The sequence below is a fragment of the Pelodiscus sinensis genome, chromosome 4 (assembly GCF_049634645.1).
Source record: "Pelodiscus sinensis isolate JC-2024 chromosome 4, ASM4963464v1, whole genome shotgun sequence".
Taxonomy (NCBI): domain Eukaryota; kingdom Metazoa; phylum Chordata; order Testudines; family Trionychidae; genus Pelodiscus; species Pelodiscus sinensis.
In genome coordinates, this window is record NC_134714.1 from 85105937 (window position 1) to 85124027 (window position 18091).

The 18091-nt window shown below is 43.6% G+C and overlaps 1 protein-coding gene across 29 annotated transcripts in view; it reads left to right on the plus strand.

The window, feature by feature from the left end:
* Window positions 1-18091, plus strand: part of MADD (MAP kinase activating death domain) — a 135710-nt gene that overhangs the window by 89183 nt on the left and 28436 nt on the right. For all 29 annotated transcript variants that reach the window (XM_075927624.1, XM_075927623.1, XM_075927633.1 and 26 more), the window contains 4 exons: window positions 2373-2478; window positions 4112-4222; window positions 11961-12068; window positions 12152-12316. In XM_075927624.1, the coding sequence (XP_075783739.1) occupies window positions 2373-2478; window positions 4112-4222; window positions 11961-12068; window positions 12152-12316 (490 nt within the window). The remainder of the gene's footprint in view (window positions 1-2372; window positions 2479-4111; window positions 4223-11960; window positions 12069-12151; window positions 12317-18091) is intronic.

Here is an 18091-nt window from a genome sequence, read left to right on the forward strand (position 1 = left end):
GTGCCGATGGGCGATCTTTGCCCGTCAGCATAGTTAATACACCTTCCTGAGAGGCATTCTTCCTGTGTCAAATGAAAGAAGCTCTCCTGTCAACATAACATGGTCTTCATTGAGTGTTATATCATATAACTATGTTGATCAGGGATTTCAGTTTTTTATACGTGCTAGTGATGTAGTTAAATTGATACAGCTTTGTAGTGTAGACCTCACCTAAGTAATTCTTAATTTGTTGTTTCCTTTTTGGCCTCTTTTAGCCTCATGTTAGTCAGTCCAATTGCACTAACTTTTTTTGGTGAAAACTGAAACAAAAAAAGCATTGAATGCTTTGGCCATTGCTCCATTTTCTGTTGTCCTTCCCTCCAGACCTATTCTGTCCTTGATTTTCCTCTTCCTTCTACTATATTTATAAAACATTTTCTTTTTACTCTTTGGCTGCATCTATACTACAAGCCTCTTCCGCAAGAGGAAATGCAAATGGATGCTCATTTGCATATGTCACACTCTCATTTGCATTTCCTCTTTGGATCTCTTTTGTGCAATAGGTTTTTGCGCAAAAACAAGCTGTGTAGATGGAGCCCTTTTGTGCAAGAGCTGTTCTTCCTCATGAGGAAGAACTTAGAGTTCTCATGAGGAAGAACGGTTCTTGCGCAAAAGGGTGTTTTTGCGCAAAAAGGAGCTATCTATACAGCTCTGTTTTGCACAAAAGCCTCTTGAGCAAAAGGGATCCGAAGAAGAAATGCAAATGAGTGTGACATGGAAGTGAGCATTCCATTTGCATTTCCTCTTGCAGAAGAGGCTTGTAGTATAGACGCAGCCTTTATGTCCCTAGCTAATTTAATCATGGTTTTTGCCTTGGCCTTTCTAATTCTGTGTCTACATGTTTATGCTGTTTCTTTTACATTCACCCTTCATAATTTCCACTTTTTATATGACTTTCTTTGGCATTTCAGGGTTTTGAAGATTTCCTGGTTATACTTTACTATGCATTGGGATTGCTTTTCCTTGTGCCTTTAATAATGTCCCTTTGAAAACCTGTCAACTCTCTTGGACACATTTACCTTTTAGACTTGCTTCCCACAGAATCTCATCTGCCAGTTCTTTGAGCTTTCTAAAGTCTGCCTTCCTGAATTCCATAGTCTTTAGTCTGTTGGTCCTCTCCTACCGTTCTTTAGTCTCAAACTATTATAGTTTCTTGACGACTTTCACCCAAGCTGCCTTCCACCTTCAAATTTTGAATCAGTTTCTCCAGAATCCTAATTGGCAGAATCAAAACACTTTCTCTACTCTCTGTAATAAAAGGATATCTCCAATTAATTCAAAAAATGTGTTGGATCTGTGCCATGCTTTATTATTTTCTCAGCAACTGTATGGATAGTTGACATCCTGTGCTTCGGATTATTTTATTATTAAAAAAAAAAAGGCCTCATCCACCTCTCCTCATTGGTTAGGTGGTCTATAGTAGACCTCTGTCATGAATCACCTTTGTTTTTTACCTTTTTTATCATTACCCAGAGACTTTCAAAAAGTGTGTCTCCGACTTCTATCTTGACCTCAGTGCAAGTGCATACATCTTTGATATTCAAGGCAACATTTCCCTTTTCCCCTGCCTCTCCTTCCTGAACAATCTGTATGCTTCTCTACCAATATTCTAGTCATGTGGATTATCCCATCGAGTCTCAATAATGCCAGTTACGTAGTAATCATGATAATTCACTAGTATTTCTAGTTCTTCCTGTTTATACCAATGCAGAAAGTATGGGGAATACAGTTAGGGTGCTAAGAAATTTATTAATTTCCTCTCTGTATTCCTTCTAGTACTTTTTTGGGTTGTCCCCGCAGATCATGAAGGGAAACTGCTTGCTGGGCCTGTTGGGGAAATAGAATTGGTCCTCCACTGAGTGATGGTCCTTATGATTATTCTGTACATGGGTACACATGTACACCTTGTGCCCCATTCCAGAAATCTTTTAGTAAGCAGTGTATGTTGGTTCTCCTCATGCTACAAATAGAGTATAAAGGGCAGTGTGGGCCACTGCCTCTCCATGTCCTTTTTTACTATTGCATGCCTGGAGTCAGTGTCTTCCATGTCCTCTTCAGTCGTCTTTTTCTTTGAATATACAAATACAATATGTAAATAATTTTAACAATTTGGTATTTTAGTGTTTTTAGTAGTGGGCAAAGAGATGATTACCCTTTTAAATGGCAATTGGAGCCCCCTGCCAAGAATATTTCCTACTGGGAATCTCTCCATTTACCACTCTGTGCTTCCTTTGCCTCCGTGTCCTATATCCAGCACTTTTTTCTCTTCACTGCTGAGGTGAGTTGGATGAAAGGTATCCCTGGCACTGTTTCACAACTGGTTTTTCTCATAGGTACTTCTCCCTGGGAGAACATGACCGAAAGCGCTTGGAGGATGACGAAGACCGACTACTGGCTACACTTTTGCACAACATGCTTGCCTACATGCTTTTGATGAAGGTGATACTCTACTCCTGCCCTTTACTTCCCTTTCATAGTGGTGCATGCCAGATACAACTCTAGGTTGGACCTCTTTGGTCTGGCACAGTCGGGACTGGACTGGTTCCAAACAAGAGAATTTATCGGACCAGGGGAGGTGTCCCAGGGCTGGCCCGAGGCATTCTGGTGCCCCGGGCACAGGTGTGCAGCGCCGTCCCCCGTGTGCGAGGCGCAGGCCTGCCCCGGGGTGCACGCCGCATGTGCGGCCCGGCTACGGCTGCTGGCGCGCCGCACGGGGCCCGCCCCCAGAGCGCACGGTGCAAGGGCAGCTTAGTCCATCCCAGCTGTCGCTGCTGGCGTGCGCGCCGGGCTGTGTAGGGCCCCATGGCCGTGGGGGAAAGGGCGTTGCTGGCCAGCGCCGAAGGGATGCTGGCAGGCCAGCGCTGCGGGAGCTGGGCGCGTGGCGCCTGATGGCAGCTATAAGGAACACCGCGCGTCCCTTACAGCTGCCATCAGGCGCACCCCATCAGTTGGTGCCCTGGACAGCTGCCCGGCTCGCCCATGCCTCCGTCCGGCCCTGAGGTGTCCTTACCATCAGTCTCATGCCAGCTGGTCTTCTGCCTCTGGTCCTCTCTAGTCCCTCCCCAGAGGGGCTGTCTGCTCTGCTGCTGCTGGCCCTGGGCTGCCTCTGGCAGCCAGGGTTCTCTTGTCCCTGGCTCTGGCCTCATGCTGCCTTGGGCTGCCGGGGTTCTCCGTCCCCATGCTGCTGCATGCTGCTGCAGTTCTCCAGCCTCTGACCCTGTATTGCTGCAGGCGGCTGGGGTTCTCCAGCCTCTGGCTCTCTGCTGCTGTGGGTGGCCAAGGTTCTCCAGTGCCCAGCTCCATGCTGCCAGAGGCAGCTGGGCTTCTTCAGCCCCTGGCCCTGTGCTGTGTGGGTGGCCACGGTTCTCTGGCTCTGCACTGCTGTGGGCTGCCACGATTTTCCATCTCCCACCCCAGTATTGCTGGTGGTCCTGCCATTAGACTCCTGGGCTCTTTAGATGTTGCCGGACCAGAGTGTGCCAGTGTTCAGAGGTGCAACCTGCACATAGAAAGGTGGGGTCATTTTCAGAGCAATGCACAAGAATTAAGTTGCACACACTCCTGACTGATCTTAATCAGAGCCAGGAGCTAGACTGCTATATTGCATCATGAATTTATGCTTAGTATTCATGGCTTAACTAATCCCATCACTTTGATATGATGGCATAGTGTTTAATTTACACATAGTGTGCTGCTGGCTACTTCTAACAATGCTCCTAAACTAAATGCTGTTGAACAGCAGTAACACCATTTAGTGACAGGGTCTTCACCCTCCCTTATATGTGGAAGAGAAAATTGCATTCCCTTTCTTTACAGGAGAGTTGCACAGAATACATGCTCATCCATCCTTATGGTTTCTCTTTATTTGTCCTATTTACCTGCATCTATTCTGGAATCTGGAGAGTATTTACCTGCTTAAACAGTAGCTTCCTCTGTTCCTTTGGAAAAATTAGGGCTGACAATAGAGCAAACATTGAGTAAAGATCAGTTCTTCCATCCCCTTCTGCTGTGTCTGGATATTTTGGTTGTGATAGGGAAAGGTAAATAACTTGGTCCCATACTTGCTTCCTAGGTTAACAAGAATGACATTAAGAAGAAGGTGCGTCGTTTGATGGGAAAATCACATATTGGATTGGTGCACAGCCAGCAAATAAATGAGTTACTAGACAAAGTGACTAGCCTAGTGAGTAAAGAAAAATCACACCACCATATCCCTGCCCTTTTCTGGGAAAAGAGACAATAGAGAAATTAGTCTCCAATTTATCAGGGCCTCTGGATATTGGCTTGCTTGACTTTCAATACTTTTAATTCAAATATAAACTAACTGTCTGAGAAAATATAACTTATCTGCCAACTCTGTTGTTATAAATATGCTGTAGATATTTTATATACAGTGACTCTAGAGGAATTGCTAAATGTATATATCCGATTATATGGTAGTATATTTTCAGAAATAGTGTGCAATCACATAATTAAAATCTGTATCATAAGAATGCATACACACAAAGTACATTTGATCAACACTGGCTTTCTCATTCCTGACTTGGTTGTGTCATGGTGCAATGTTAATTTTCTCCCAATATAGCTTTTGTATACTCTGTATTATTTAAAAGACTAACAGTAACTTGATACAATAATGTTAACAGAATTCTATATTTTTCTGGGATTGAGGGTTAATTTAGGAATGAATTGGAGGGAAAGAGGAGAAAAATGATTAGAGGTCTGGAGTGATTGACTTTGGAATAAGATTAAGAGCAATTATCTTGGTACTCTAATAAAAGGGATGCAGCATAGGAATCTGAATAAGCTGGAATTGCTTGCCTAAACACAGCTAATTGGAAGGGGAAGGACTTCATATTTCTACAACCATTGAGTATTTTTAAAATTAAAATAAGAAGAGGAATTGTTGTATGATAGGGATCCCCAAACTTTTGAGATACTACTCATTAGTGGGGCCACTTCTTGAGCCAACTCCCAGTCACATTCCAATTTGCAGTCACATACCAAAGCGTACAACTACTGTAACTGCTTTCATGGAAAAGCTTTATGAACACAATCACTAATCAGTTTCTCCCCTGCCAGTCAGTTCCTCCTACATCTCAAAACAAACCCTACTCTTCCCATTACACAGTCTCATTCAGCTTTCCTTTAATTTCAGATTCTAGATTGAGTTTTCACAGTGAAGTGTTTTCAGCAGTTCTGCAAACTATAAACTGTCAGTTGTTCCCTTTACCTCCTCTCCCTGCTTTCAATTAGTTCCTCACCCCAACATTCACAAAAGATTTCTCCTTCAATCAGTTTTTTACAAATCTGTTTTCCACACACTCAATTCCAAATGATTTTTCAGTTCTCACATTTTCATTTATATCTATAGTCAAAATCATTCTCCTGCATTAAAATTCACTTCTTTCTCTCCCTCCCCACATTTAAACAAAAACAAACAACCCCTCTACTGCTAAAACAATATAAAAAAATCTATTGCTCCATCAATCTTCCTGGCCTCTCAACTCCAGCATTCCTTTTAGGCTGCTTTCCCCATGTTTCCATACTGAGGCCCTGTTCTAATATCCTTTTATCACTGCTACTCTTCCCACAGACTGGTTCCCGCTTCTTCCTTTTCCTTCCCCATTCGGTCTCCTTACTTTTACTGCTGCCTACTCTCCCATTAGCAGTCCTGCTACGATTGCTGCCTCCTCCTACATCTTTGCACCACCTCCTTCCTTTGGCCCAGCTTCCCCAAAAAGTACCTTCTAGCCTGGATCTATACATGCAAAGACTTGTATAGTTGGTATCACAGAGACTTGGTAGGATAATACACATGATTGGATTATTGATATAGAAGGGTACAGCTTAATCAGGAAGGATAGGTGGGGAAAAAGGGGAGAAGATGTTGCCTTGTATATTAAAATGTATACACTTGAACTGAGGTGGAGATGAACGTAGAAGACAGATGTGTTGAGAGTCTCTGGGTTAAGTTAAAAGGGGTAAAAAACAAGGGTGATGTCATGCAAGGGGTCTACTACAGACTACCTATCCGGGTAGAAGAGGTGGAGGAGACTTTTTTTAAACAACTGACAAAATCATCCAAAGTGCAGGATCTGGTGGTGATGGGGGATTTCAACTATCCAGACATATGTTGGGAAACTAACACAGCAGGACACAGACTATCCAATAAGTTCTTGGACTGCATTGAAGACATCTTTTTATTTCAGAAGGTTGAAAAAGCTATTGGGGGGGAAGCTGTTCTAGATTTGATTTTAATTGAGAGGGAAAAACTGGTTAAGAATTTGAAAGTGGAAGGCAGCTTGGGTGAAAGTGATCATGAAATCATAGAGATCATAATTCTAAGGAATGGTAGAAGGGAGAACAGCAAAATATAAACAATGGATTTCAGGAAGGCAGATTTTGGTAAGCTCAGAGAGCTGGTAGGTAAGGTCCCAGGGGAAACAAGACTAAGGGGAAGAACAACTGAAGAGAATTGGCAGTTTTTCAAAGGGACATTATTAAGGGCCCAAAAGCAAGCTATTCCGCTAGACTGCCTTGGCTTAACCAGGAGATCTTGCATTATCTAAAAATAAAAAGAGGTAACTAGGACAAATCACAAAGGATGAATATAGGGAAACAATACAGATAACCAGGGGCAAGATTAGAAAAGCAAAGGCACAAAATGAGTTCAAACTAGCTACAGACATAAAGGGAAACAAGAAGACTTTCTATAAATAGATTAGGAGCAAGAGGAAGACCAAGGACAGGTTAGGCACATTACTCAGTGAGGAGGGAGAAACAGTAATATGTAACTTGGACATGGCAGAGATGCTTAATGACTTGTTTGTTTCAGTCTTCACCAAGAAGTCTGATGAAGGACTGCCTAATGTAGTGAATACTAGTGAGAAGGGGGTATGTTTAGAAAATAAAATAAAAAAAGATCAAGTTAAAAATTACTTAGAAAAGTTAGATGTCTGCAAGTCGCCAGGGCCTGATGGAATGCATCCTGGAATACTCACGGAGCTGATAGAGGAGGTATGTGAGCCTTTAGCTACCATCTTTGAAAAGTCATGGAAGTTGGGATAGATTCCAGAAGACTGGAAAAGGGCAAATATAGTGCCCATCTATAAAAAGGGAAATAAGAACAACTTAGGATACTACAGGCCAGTCAGGTTAACTTCTGTGCCAGAGAAGATGATGGAGCAAGTAATTAAGGAATCCTTCTGGAAGATAATAAGGTGATAGGTAACAGCCAGCACGGATTTGTAAAGAACAAATCATGTCAAACCAATCTGATAGCTTTCTTTGATAGAATAATGAGTCTTGTGGATAAGGGAGAAGCAGTGGACATGGTATACCTAGACTTTAGTAAGGCATTTGATACAGTCTCACATGATCTTCTTATCAATAAACTAGGCAAATACAATCTAGTTGCGGCTTCTATAAGGTATGTGCATAATTGGCTGGATAACTTTTCTCGGAGTAGTTATTTATGGTTCACAATCCTGCTGGAAGGGCATAACAAATGGAGTTCGGTAGGGTCCTGTTCAATATCTTCATCAACAATTTAGATATTGGCATAGAGAGTACGCTTATTAAGTTGGCAGATGATATGAAGCTGGGAGGACTTGCAACTGCTTTGGAGGATAGTTAGTTCAAAATAACCTGGACAAACTAGAGAAACGGTCTTAGGTAAATAGGATAAAGGTTAATAAAGACAAATGTAAAGTACTCAACTTAGGAAGGAACAATCAATTTCATACACATAGAATGGGAGGCAGCTGTTTAGGAAGGAATACTGTAGAAATGGATCTAGCAGTCATAGTGGAGCACAAGCTAAATATGAGTCAACAGTGTGACTGGACACTCTTCTAGATCCACCCTCCTATGTGCCAGGGAAGTGGGGAGCTGAGATTCAGTGTCAATCTCCAAAGCTTCCAGGGGATTTGCTGTTGCATTATTCCCTAGGTAGCCTAGTTTACCAGCCTACACGTTTTGCTTCAAAATGATAGGCTCTATCTGTGGCTCAGTGAAGCACTACAAGGACCATGCACTGCACTCCCGTTATAAGAACATAAGAATGGCCATACTGGGTCAGACCAAAGGTCCATCTAGCCCAATATCCTGTCTGCTGACAGTGGCCAGTACGACAGTGGCCAATGCCCCAGAGGGAGGGAACACAACAAGTAATCCTCATGTGATCCCTTTCCTTGGGAATATAATTATATAATTGCTCCTTGGGTTGAAAGCAGTAAAACAAGAGGAAACTGACTGGAGGGGAAAGCAGGTAGGGAAAAAGTCATCTCTCTTGGCTGCTACAATGTGACTATTAAGTGGGTAGAGTGGGAAGGATGGTTGCATTTCATGACACTTTGGAAAAATGTGTTCTTTTGCAATGGAATTGTGGAGTCTATGTAGTCCCAGTTGAGGTGAGGATAGTTCGTGCCTCTGAGTATTCGTTCACAGTCTCTGCAGATTCATTCTGATATCAGGAATGTGTTGGTGGGAAGCCTGATGGTGGTATCCCTAGGTAACGCTGGAATGGTTCTCCCTCAGCAATAGCTTCAACAGCTGTGGCCAGGCCCACCCACAGTGATTCTGGGCCCCAGGGCAGAATAGCCAATGCATTTCCTAGAAAGTGAATATAAAACATTGAAAGAAGCACAAAGTAAGAAAACACTTAAAAGTATCAAATGGGTTAAACACACACTTAATCCTGTTTTATGTGTAATCTAATGACAAGATTAAAAACTGATATCCAAGGTGTAACTGACTATTACCAACCAAGTTCAAATATGCAATACAGTACTTGTGCTGCTGGTGCTGTAAGACATCAGCACCCCCACCAATGAGGAGATGGCAGGCCTGGTGTGCCACATCCATTGGAAGATCTCCCAGGAGATGGATGGGGCAAAGGCAGAGGGTTAGGATTATGGAAATGCAGAGGAAAAACCTGTGCAATGTTCTTTGGCTGAGCAATGGAGGAGGCACCTCATCCTGCACTCATGATAGCAGCTCATCAGGCTGTGCTAGTGGCAGCAAAGGGAGCTAGCTGTGGCTGCCTCTTGGCAAACTTAGGATAACTTGGGTGACTCAGCTTGCTGGCTTGTGTTTGAAGATGAGCTGCATCCCTGGGGGAGGAAATCTGGTAGTGCAGAGAGTGCTTGTTCCTCTTTAAAGTCTTCCTGCCCTCAGCCAGAGTGCCAGCACAGCAGGCATAGCAGCTCCTAAACAGCCAGGAGGCAGCCATCTCTGTGCTTCCCAGGATGCTGTTGCTGATGCCCTGCCAGGCCAGCAGGGTGCAGCAGCGCTCTGGCAAACTCTTGCTGTCTCTGGGCCGGATGGCACTCTGTACAGAGCAGCAGCAGCAGGCAACCAGTTTTCTTTTCACTCCCTGCAGCCTGGAGGAGGGGGAACAGTGTCTCTGTGTTGTGCGCTGCTCCAGTAGCTGGAGTAGTGCACAGAGACCTCCTCTCTTAGGTTGCAGGGATGCACATGCCAGCAGCCACAGGCAGTGAGCAACAGGAAGCTTCTCTAACTCAGCTGCACTGCCATTGGTGGTATTGTGGGTCCCTGGAGCATTTTAAGTTGCCTATCAGGAAGGGCGGGGGGGGAGTGTGCAGGGGCAGCAGGCAGCCAGCAGTGCCCTGAGGACCCACTGCCACTCTTTACCCCCTCCTCACACCTCCTTGTGCACTCCACTCCCTCTGGAGCCTGCACCTTCTCCCCCTGCCTTCCTGCCTTCAAATTCCCTGCCATCCTGCCTTCAAATTCCTCCTCTCCCTCCAGTCCCCAAACTTCCCAGAGTCTGCACCAGGACCCCACCCTCTGCCCCAGGCCAGAGCTAGCACCCAGACTGCATCCTGTGTTTGCAGTCCGCATGCATTCTTACACCCACATTCCCTCCCATTCAAGATACCCTCTTGCGGACAAACTCCCTCCCAAAGCCCACACCTCTTCCCCACCCAAACTCCCTCTCAAAGCCTTAGGCACGTGAAAGGGGGAAAGAGTTTGGGTGAGGGAATGCCAGCTCTGGGCATTCTGGTCACCACCAAAATTTCTTCTAACCTGCCACCCCTCCAGATAGTAGCTACTCTTAGTGAGCAGGTGACGTTAATGACCGCTCCAGATTATACTTGGAGGCCTTTCAGTTGGAGCCTCACATAAGAAGGCAGAGCCAGCAGCATCATGTAGCTGCCCAACTCTGTGACTCACGATGATGCCCTGTGGAGCTGACAGCGTGGTAATCTGTGATCCAGTAGATCATAAATGCTGTAGAAGTGACAATGCTATACAAATCTTACGTATTCTTCATTTGGGTGAAATTAAGGAAGAGGAAAAAATATGATTATCAGAACTTCTTACACTAAGATCTATTAGACTATCTCCCATAAGAGCAAGAGTGGAAGTGCTGTCACTTGAGACATTTAAAACTAGCTTGGACAAATGAAGTGCAAACAAGAACAGCTATACTGAGTCAGTCCACTTAGCCCTGTATCCTGTCCTCCGACAGTGCTGCTGCCAGGAACCCTCTCCAAAAATTCTAATAAATTGATGAGGCATGATTTTGTTTTACAAAAGCCATATTGATCTTCCCCAATATATCACATTCATCTGTGTCTGGTAATTGTTCTTTATTGTAGTTTCAACCAAAGTGTATTAAGGGACAAGTCTTGCACTGTACTCTGGAGCATGGACTATGTCAGTGATTCTCAAACAGGGCTACTCAGAGGTTTTCCAGGGGGTACATCGACTAATCTAGATATTTACTTTAGTTTTACAACAGGCTACATAAAACACTAGCACAAGCAATATAAACTAAAATTTCATAAAGACACAAGGAGAAAATAAGCATTTTTTCAGTAACAGTGTACTGTAACATTTGCATATTTTTATATCTGATTTTGAAAGCAAGTAGTTTTTAAGTAAGGTGAAGCTTGGGGTAGGCAAGACAAATCAGATTCCAGAAAGGGATCCAATATGCTGGAACCACTGGACTAGATTACTTTGTCTTCACTAGGAAAACAAAATGCTTTCTTAACTTGAGTTAATTTCGGTGTGCTCTATATTTAAAAATTATATTAACCTTGGTATGATCCTTAGCTTTGGCCCTGAGCACCAAATTCTTCTGTTGACCTAGCTGCTGCCTCTCAGAAATATGAATGTACTACACCAATGAAAAAACAAGTTCTGCTAATGTAGGAAGCATCTATACTTCAGCCCCACCCTAGCACAGTTGCAGTGCCGTGGCTGTGTTGCTGTAGTGTAGACATTCCATAATTCAAGTTAAAATTCTAGTGGGACACTTTGAACATGAGGAAGGTTGTAGTTTTGCATCTGAGTTTGCAGGTTGAGTTAAAGAATGCAAAATATACTCAAAATATAATTTGTTGCCCATAACACGAGTTCCATCCATGCACATAATTCGAGCGTTTGAGTCTGGTGATGCTTTGAATTCAAGCTGACTGTCCAATCAGAATGTATGCTAATTTTCAGGTTAGCACAAGTCATCAGCTGCTAACATGACCACTCTAGGTGCATGTAGTGCTGCCAGTTCTCCAATGCCTTCCCACAATTCTGTACCCAGAAAGGAGTAGGAAGTTCTTCCACAATTAACTGGAAAATAATTTATAGAGCAGTTCATCTTACTGCAGTGGGATGAGATGAGATGTGCCCCCAATCATGAAATGTGCATCTAAAAGTCATAGCACCACACTCTAGTGAGTATGGTGGTAATGTGAACACATCAGGACAAGTATTGATTTGTAGCATAGCAGTTCTTGCTTAAGCTACCCTTTCTTTATAAGTGTTCACTTGAGTTAAGAACACACTTTTTAGCCTGATGAAGACACAGCAGATATACTAGATCTTTTTATACAATGATAGAAATTAGAGGTGGTAGTTTACTGTTAATTACAAATCTTCCTTCTCCATAGAGTGGCCGAGAGCTGTCTATCCGACCCAGTGGCAGCAGACACATCAAGAAGCAGACATTTGTAGTACATGCTGGGACAGATACAACAGGAGACATCTTTTTCATGGAGGTAGGGACAAGAATAAATGATAGCATAGTTAGTAATCCTAGATATATGTGAGGATTCCTAGCTAAGATTCTTTATCCCCCCAGGTGTGTGATGATTGCATTGTGCTGAGAAGTAACATTGGAACTGTGTACGAACGTTGGTGGTATGAGAAACTTATCAACATGACATACTGTCCTAAAACAAAAGTGCTGTGTCTCTGGAGGAGGAATGGCCAGGAAACACAGCTGAATAAGTTCTACACCAAGAAGGTATGTCTCTGATTTCACCCTTTAGTTCCTAAAGGGTGAGAGCAATGAATATTCAGTAATTACTGAATTTCAGTATCTGTTTAGCATCACTGATGTTTGATGTAGGTATTATCTATTCACATCAGGGTTATTCCAGGAAGTCACTTTTTTTTGTATTGGGGATTGCAGACAAAATTTAATACCTACTTTAAATCTGCTCAGTTGGGGAGGTCTCCTCTTTCACTACATCTTGGAATTGATTACAGACTTGAAGAAAATATTTCAAATGCTTTAGTAGATATTGGATTGGGCAGGCCTAAGTACAGAAAGCTAAATAGAATCATTGCCACTCTGGGTGTGCCATGAAATGCAGAGAGAAGAAGAGTTTTCATTGAAAATTCTTTCTTCATGGACTGAAATGTTTGGATTGGCTGAATCTATGGATTTGCATTTGCCATTAATTAAAAGCCTTTATCTTCTCTTTGTGCTTAATTTGCAGGTAAAAATAAATGAATTAAACTTGCTAGAAAAAAAGGAACATCTCACAGACATTGAACTGCAAGACAGTTAAAGATTTGTAACTACAAGTAATATATTGAAGGGTTATTACCTCATAGATAGATAGATACATAATTTTTTACTAAGCAAGTAATGACAGACCCATGTCTCCAAAATCTTACTCTGTACATGAAACAAGATTGGGAGACATTAACAAAGGAAGGGGCATAGGGGGAACAAAAAGAGTAATGACACTATTCTATTACAGTAACTTGGGAAGCTAACTTACATATCTTGAGGCTTATGTATTTCTTTAAATTAAAGTATCAGAGGACAAATGATAGGCATGTTTGAAGTAATGACTAAAAAGGAACTTAGATGAGAGGCAGAAGATGTGGCAATAATGAAGTCACTATAAACCATGTCAGGAAAAGTTATATGGTTATGAATAAGTATTTTTGCTGGCTGTGATTGATGGAAGCTAGGGGAGAGTGAGAAAAGAATGGGTTTATGATGAGGCCCAGCCTGCACTATGAAATCAATGTGTTACTTATGTTGATTGTCAATAAGTGGTTCCCCCCCAAAATGGGTATTGAAAATAGTTCATATTTTATTGTAGAATTTTTTGTTAACATTATTATTTTGCCAGCCTAAAGTGCAATTTTGACTTGGTTCCACTGATAGGCAAGGATAACTATCATGAAAAGATCAATTCCTTACTATGAAATTGGGCCTATTGGTCTTAGAGTGGGTTAGTTGTAAATGAACCTTCTGACCTCACACAGGCCTCAGATTTTGGAAATGTAAAATGTACCTTTTTTCCCTTGAAATTTTAGAGAAGGCTCTAAAATAGTTTTGCAGTATAATAAAATAATATCAAAAGTTCAATTGAATTGGGGTGACTAGCAGTAGCTGTGTTCAAAATTATAAAACGTGGGGGAAAGAAATTACAGTAGGCAGGGGGAGTATATCCCAAAGATGGAGGAGACTGGTGAAAATAGAGAGGGAAAGCCTATAGGGGGAGAGTCTGTGTAAATCCTCCCCATAGCTCAGGTGGTCAGATGTACTCTTGTGGGTGAGAGTCAAGATCACCAAAGAAGAAGAAAGTAACATCTTTCTATTTCAAGAGAAGCAGTACATGAGTTCATGGGAAGAGAACAAAGGTTTAGGATTCAGCAATGCATAGTTATTTGGGGATTGTTTTGCCTATTATGCTTTTATTTTATCTTTGGATTTAGAATAAAGGGAATGTAGAGAGAGGAAGGAACTGGGGAGGCAGGTGAGAATTAATACAGAAAAGAGATGTGGAAGTTTGCAAGCAGAAACCAAACCCTAATCAGGCATGCAATCCTGCATGCAACATAATTAGAAACAAGTGAGATATTTGCAATATAAGAGTTTATACCATTTAACAGCTGAAGAATCACAATTTCAAGTTTTTCTGTGAGCTAATTAATTATCAATTGTTCTTGCTTTTAAAGTGACATCTTTGAATGTCAGAGGACTAAATAATGTCATTAAGTGCAAGAAAAAGCCCTTGTAGAATTACAATAAAATGCACTCAGATTATTCTACTTCAAGTTTCCATTTTCAGGAGGTGCACGAAACATTATTAGTAGGTTCAGAGTAGTCTCCCAAACAAAAGCAAACATTTTAAGTCTTCTTTAAAACACTGGAATACTTGGGGGAAGGGAAATTATACTTGGAGGAGGATTCAGTTGCACACCACCTACTTAGTGGGGGACAGATCTGATAAAGACAAGAGGGATATGGAAGCAGATGGAGCATTAACTTCTCTGTGCCAACTGTTCAGCCTCTCAGATTGCTGGAGAGAATTGCATTCAAGGGAAAGAGATGACATGTTTTGTTCACACCTTCATTAGTTACATTCTAGAACAGATTTAAATTTAAGATCTAAATCTATTTCAATTTAATGAAGCTGCCAAGATCTGCAGAAATTGGCATTATTACAGTAAATTTACGATAATCCGGCACCTTTAGGACCCAGGGGGTGCTGGATTATCAAATATGCCGGACTATTGGAAGGGGGGGGGGCTATGAGCGGTCTGGGGTGGGGTGGGGGGATGCCACCCCAGACCCCCTCATAGCCCCCCCCTTCCAATAGTCCGGCTCTTCCCCAGCCGTCCCTGATTCAGCCGCTGCTGGTCAGTTTCAGCAGCGGCTGAATCGGGGACGCCTGCAGCAGAGCAGCTGGAGTGCTGCCTGGTTGGTCCAGTAGCATGACCCTTGGCGTGGCAAGACCAACCCGGCAGCACCCCAGCTGCTCTTGGGGACGCCTGGGGCAGAGCAGCTGGGGTGCTGCCGGATTGGTCCCGCAGCGCCACTCCTCAGTGCTACTGGACCAACCCGGCAGCACCACAGCTTCTCTGCCCCAGATGTCCTCAAGTCAGCCGCTGCTGATACTGATCAGCGGCTGATTCCAGGAAGCCCGAGGCACAGCTGCTCTGTCCCGGGCTTCCTGGAGTCAGCCACTGGTCAGTTTCAACAGCAACTGAATTGGGACGCTGGGACAGAGCAGCTGGGGTGCTGCCGGGTTGGTCCCCCGCAGCGCCGTACCTCAGAGCTGCGGGGACCAACCCGGGAGCACCCCAGCTGCTCTGTCCCAGGTGTTCCCAAGTCAGCTGCTGCTGAAACTGATCAGGGGCTGATTCCAGGAAGCCGGGGCAGAGCAGTTCTGCCTCGGGCTTCCTGGAGTCAGCCGCTGGTCAGTTTCAGCAGCAGCTGAATTGGGGACAGCTGGGGTGCTGTCGGGTTGGTCCTACAGCCCGCAGGGGCAGCGCTACAGGACCTATCCGGCAGCACTCCAGCTGCTCTGCCCCCGGCTTCCCCGATTCAGCCGCTGGTCAGTTTTAGCAGCAGCTGAATCAGGGAAGCTGGGGGCAGAGCACCTCCAATGGTCCGGCTGCCCGGAGCACTTCCAGGTTCCTGATGGTGCCGGACCATCAGGAATGCCGGACCATCAGATGCCGGAACATCGGAGTTTTACTGTACATGGTGAAATCATGCACCAATGGAAGTAATTAATCTAAGATTACCTTTTTGGAAAATGAACTGCTTGCTCCTCCAACACATAGATCAGGTTGCATTAATTAAAGAAGATGTAAAATATTTTCAAATAAATGATACAGATTATACAAAAAGAGACTGCCTCTGCAAAGCTGGTAAAGCAGTATTTAGGGGTCTGTTGACAAGCAGAGAAACTGAATTGAAAAAAAGAAAAACCTCAAGAAAAAAATAGAGCTGCACAGGAGATCAGTGCATTATTCTACCAACTGAGAACAGTCACTGCTTATTATAAAATCTCTGTTCCTCAGATACTCCAAGCTCTGAAATTATTCCAAAACTAGCCAATTAGCTCGTCATAAGACAGGATTTTCAGGTCTCTCCTCCATGTCGGTCTTCTCTCCTGAGCCTCCGGTCTGTCTCTGTCTCTCTCTCTCTCTCTCTCTCTCCTCATACTGCCTCCCCTCCTCTCTCTCTTAGCTCTCCTCCGCCTTCTGCCTCTCTCTGTCTCTTTCTTTCTCTTCTCCCCCTCCTGATCTCTTAGGGTATGTCTACACTACCCCCCTAGTTTGAACTAGGGGGGTAATGTATGCATACCGAACTTGCTAATGAAGCCCGGGATTTGAATTTCCCGGGCTTCATTAGCATAAAGCCGGCGCCGCCATTTTTAAAAGCCGGCTAGTGCGAACCCCTTGCCGCGCGGCTACACGCGGCACGGACTAGATAGTTCGGATTAGGCTTCTAATCCGAACTATCTGTACGCCTCGTGGAAAAGATACGCCTCGTGGGAAAGATAAGATGACTGGTTATAGAAGCCATGGGATGTACATTATTTTGGAGAGGGCATGTGAAAGGTGCTTTGTTTTTATGAAATGCTGCTTAATAAATCTGATGGAAGACAAGATCTGAAGTTTTGAGATGCAGCTAGAAACTGAGTTTCAAAAGGAATTGAGCAGCTGATGGATGGAAGAAGAGTATGCTGAAGAAAAACCTCAAGATTTACAGATGCAAACTGAACCAGAGAACTGAGGGTAGACTGCTAACTGAGGGAAGTGGTAATAGTGGTAAACGTGACTGAGAAGAAGGCAGAGGAACAGATCAGCTAGAGATGGAGAAATAATACTAAAGAATAAGTTTACTGAGTGGGAAAATGCTGGGAAGAAGCAGGCAGTAAGAGATGATGAGAACAAGGAAGAAAAGAACAGCCAGAAGAAGGGCAGAGACAATGGACATAGCCATAGTTTGGGGGGATCAAAGATGACTTGCAGAAAATTGCATGTAAGAACAGAAATCAAGATGACTTATAGCCAGAAAGAACAGAAGGGATAAGGCTTGAGAATCACACTAAAAGAAGCAGGTCTAAGTGATTGGGGACTATCTACTAAGACAGTATTTTTTTTCAACTAATGGGTCACAACTCCATGTTAAGGCTGGCTTAGACTTGCTGGGATCCAGGACCACAGCCCAAGGCCTACCACCTGAGGCTCTGGGGTTCAGATTTTAAACCCCTTGTATGGGGCTGAAGCCCTTGGGCTTCCTCCTGGCTGGTGTGTTGGGGCTCAGGCTGTGGCCCCCACAGCCACTCCAGCGGGCCTTAGGCGGGCTCAGTCTTTGGGTCCCTTCTGAGGTTGTCAAGTGATTTTTGTTGTATAAAGGGGGTCACGGCACAATGAAGTTTGTGATCCCTTCTACTAAGAACACCACACAGGCCTGTCACCAGAGCTGATCCAGAGAACGAAACAGTGTGCTGTCTGCTAGGAACTAGGATTTTAGCATGTGAGCCCGAAACTGAAGAGGATCCTAATGGGAGAAGGAAAAAAATGCATTGATTTTCCTTCACATGGGAACAAATGCTGCTGCTAGCTTCTCACTGGGGCATATCTCACTGAGGAAGACACTTGAAGAAATATAATCAAGTGATTTTCAGTAAGATGCTTCATCTTTGCACGTTTCTTCAGGCACAGGAAGAAAGTTTGATGATGAAAAGATGGTTCAGTGGTTCTATATGGATGGCTTTGGGAAGTTTGACTACCAGGAGGCATTCATGGGCAGAGGACTGTTCTCATGGGATGGACTCCACTCTGGGATGGAGCCTGGCATAACTGATTAAAAGAGCCTTAAATTATAAAATCAAGGAAAATGGTTGGGTGCTGCTCATGTAATCTCTATATCTAATTCTAACACTGAGCAGGAGGAAAATCAAACAGAGCCACATATGGCAATGGAGAAGGGAACAAGAAAGGGAAAGAGAATGGACCTTAAGATAGTTCCAGT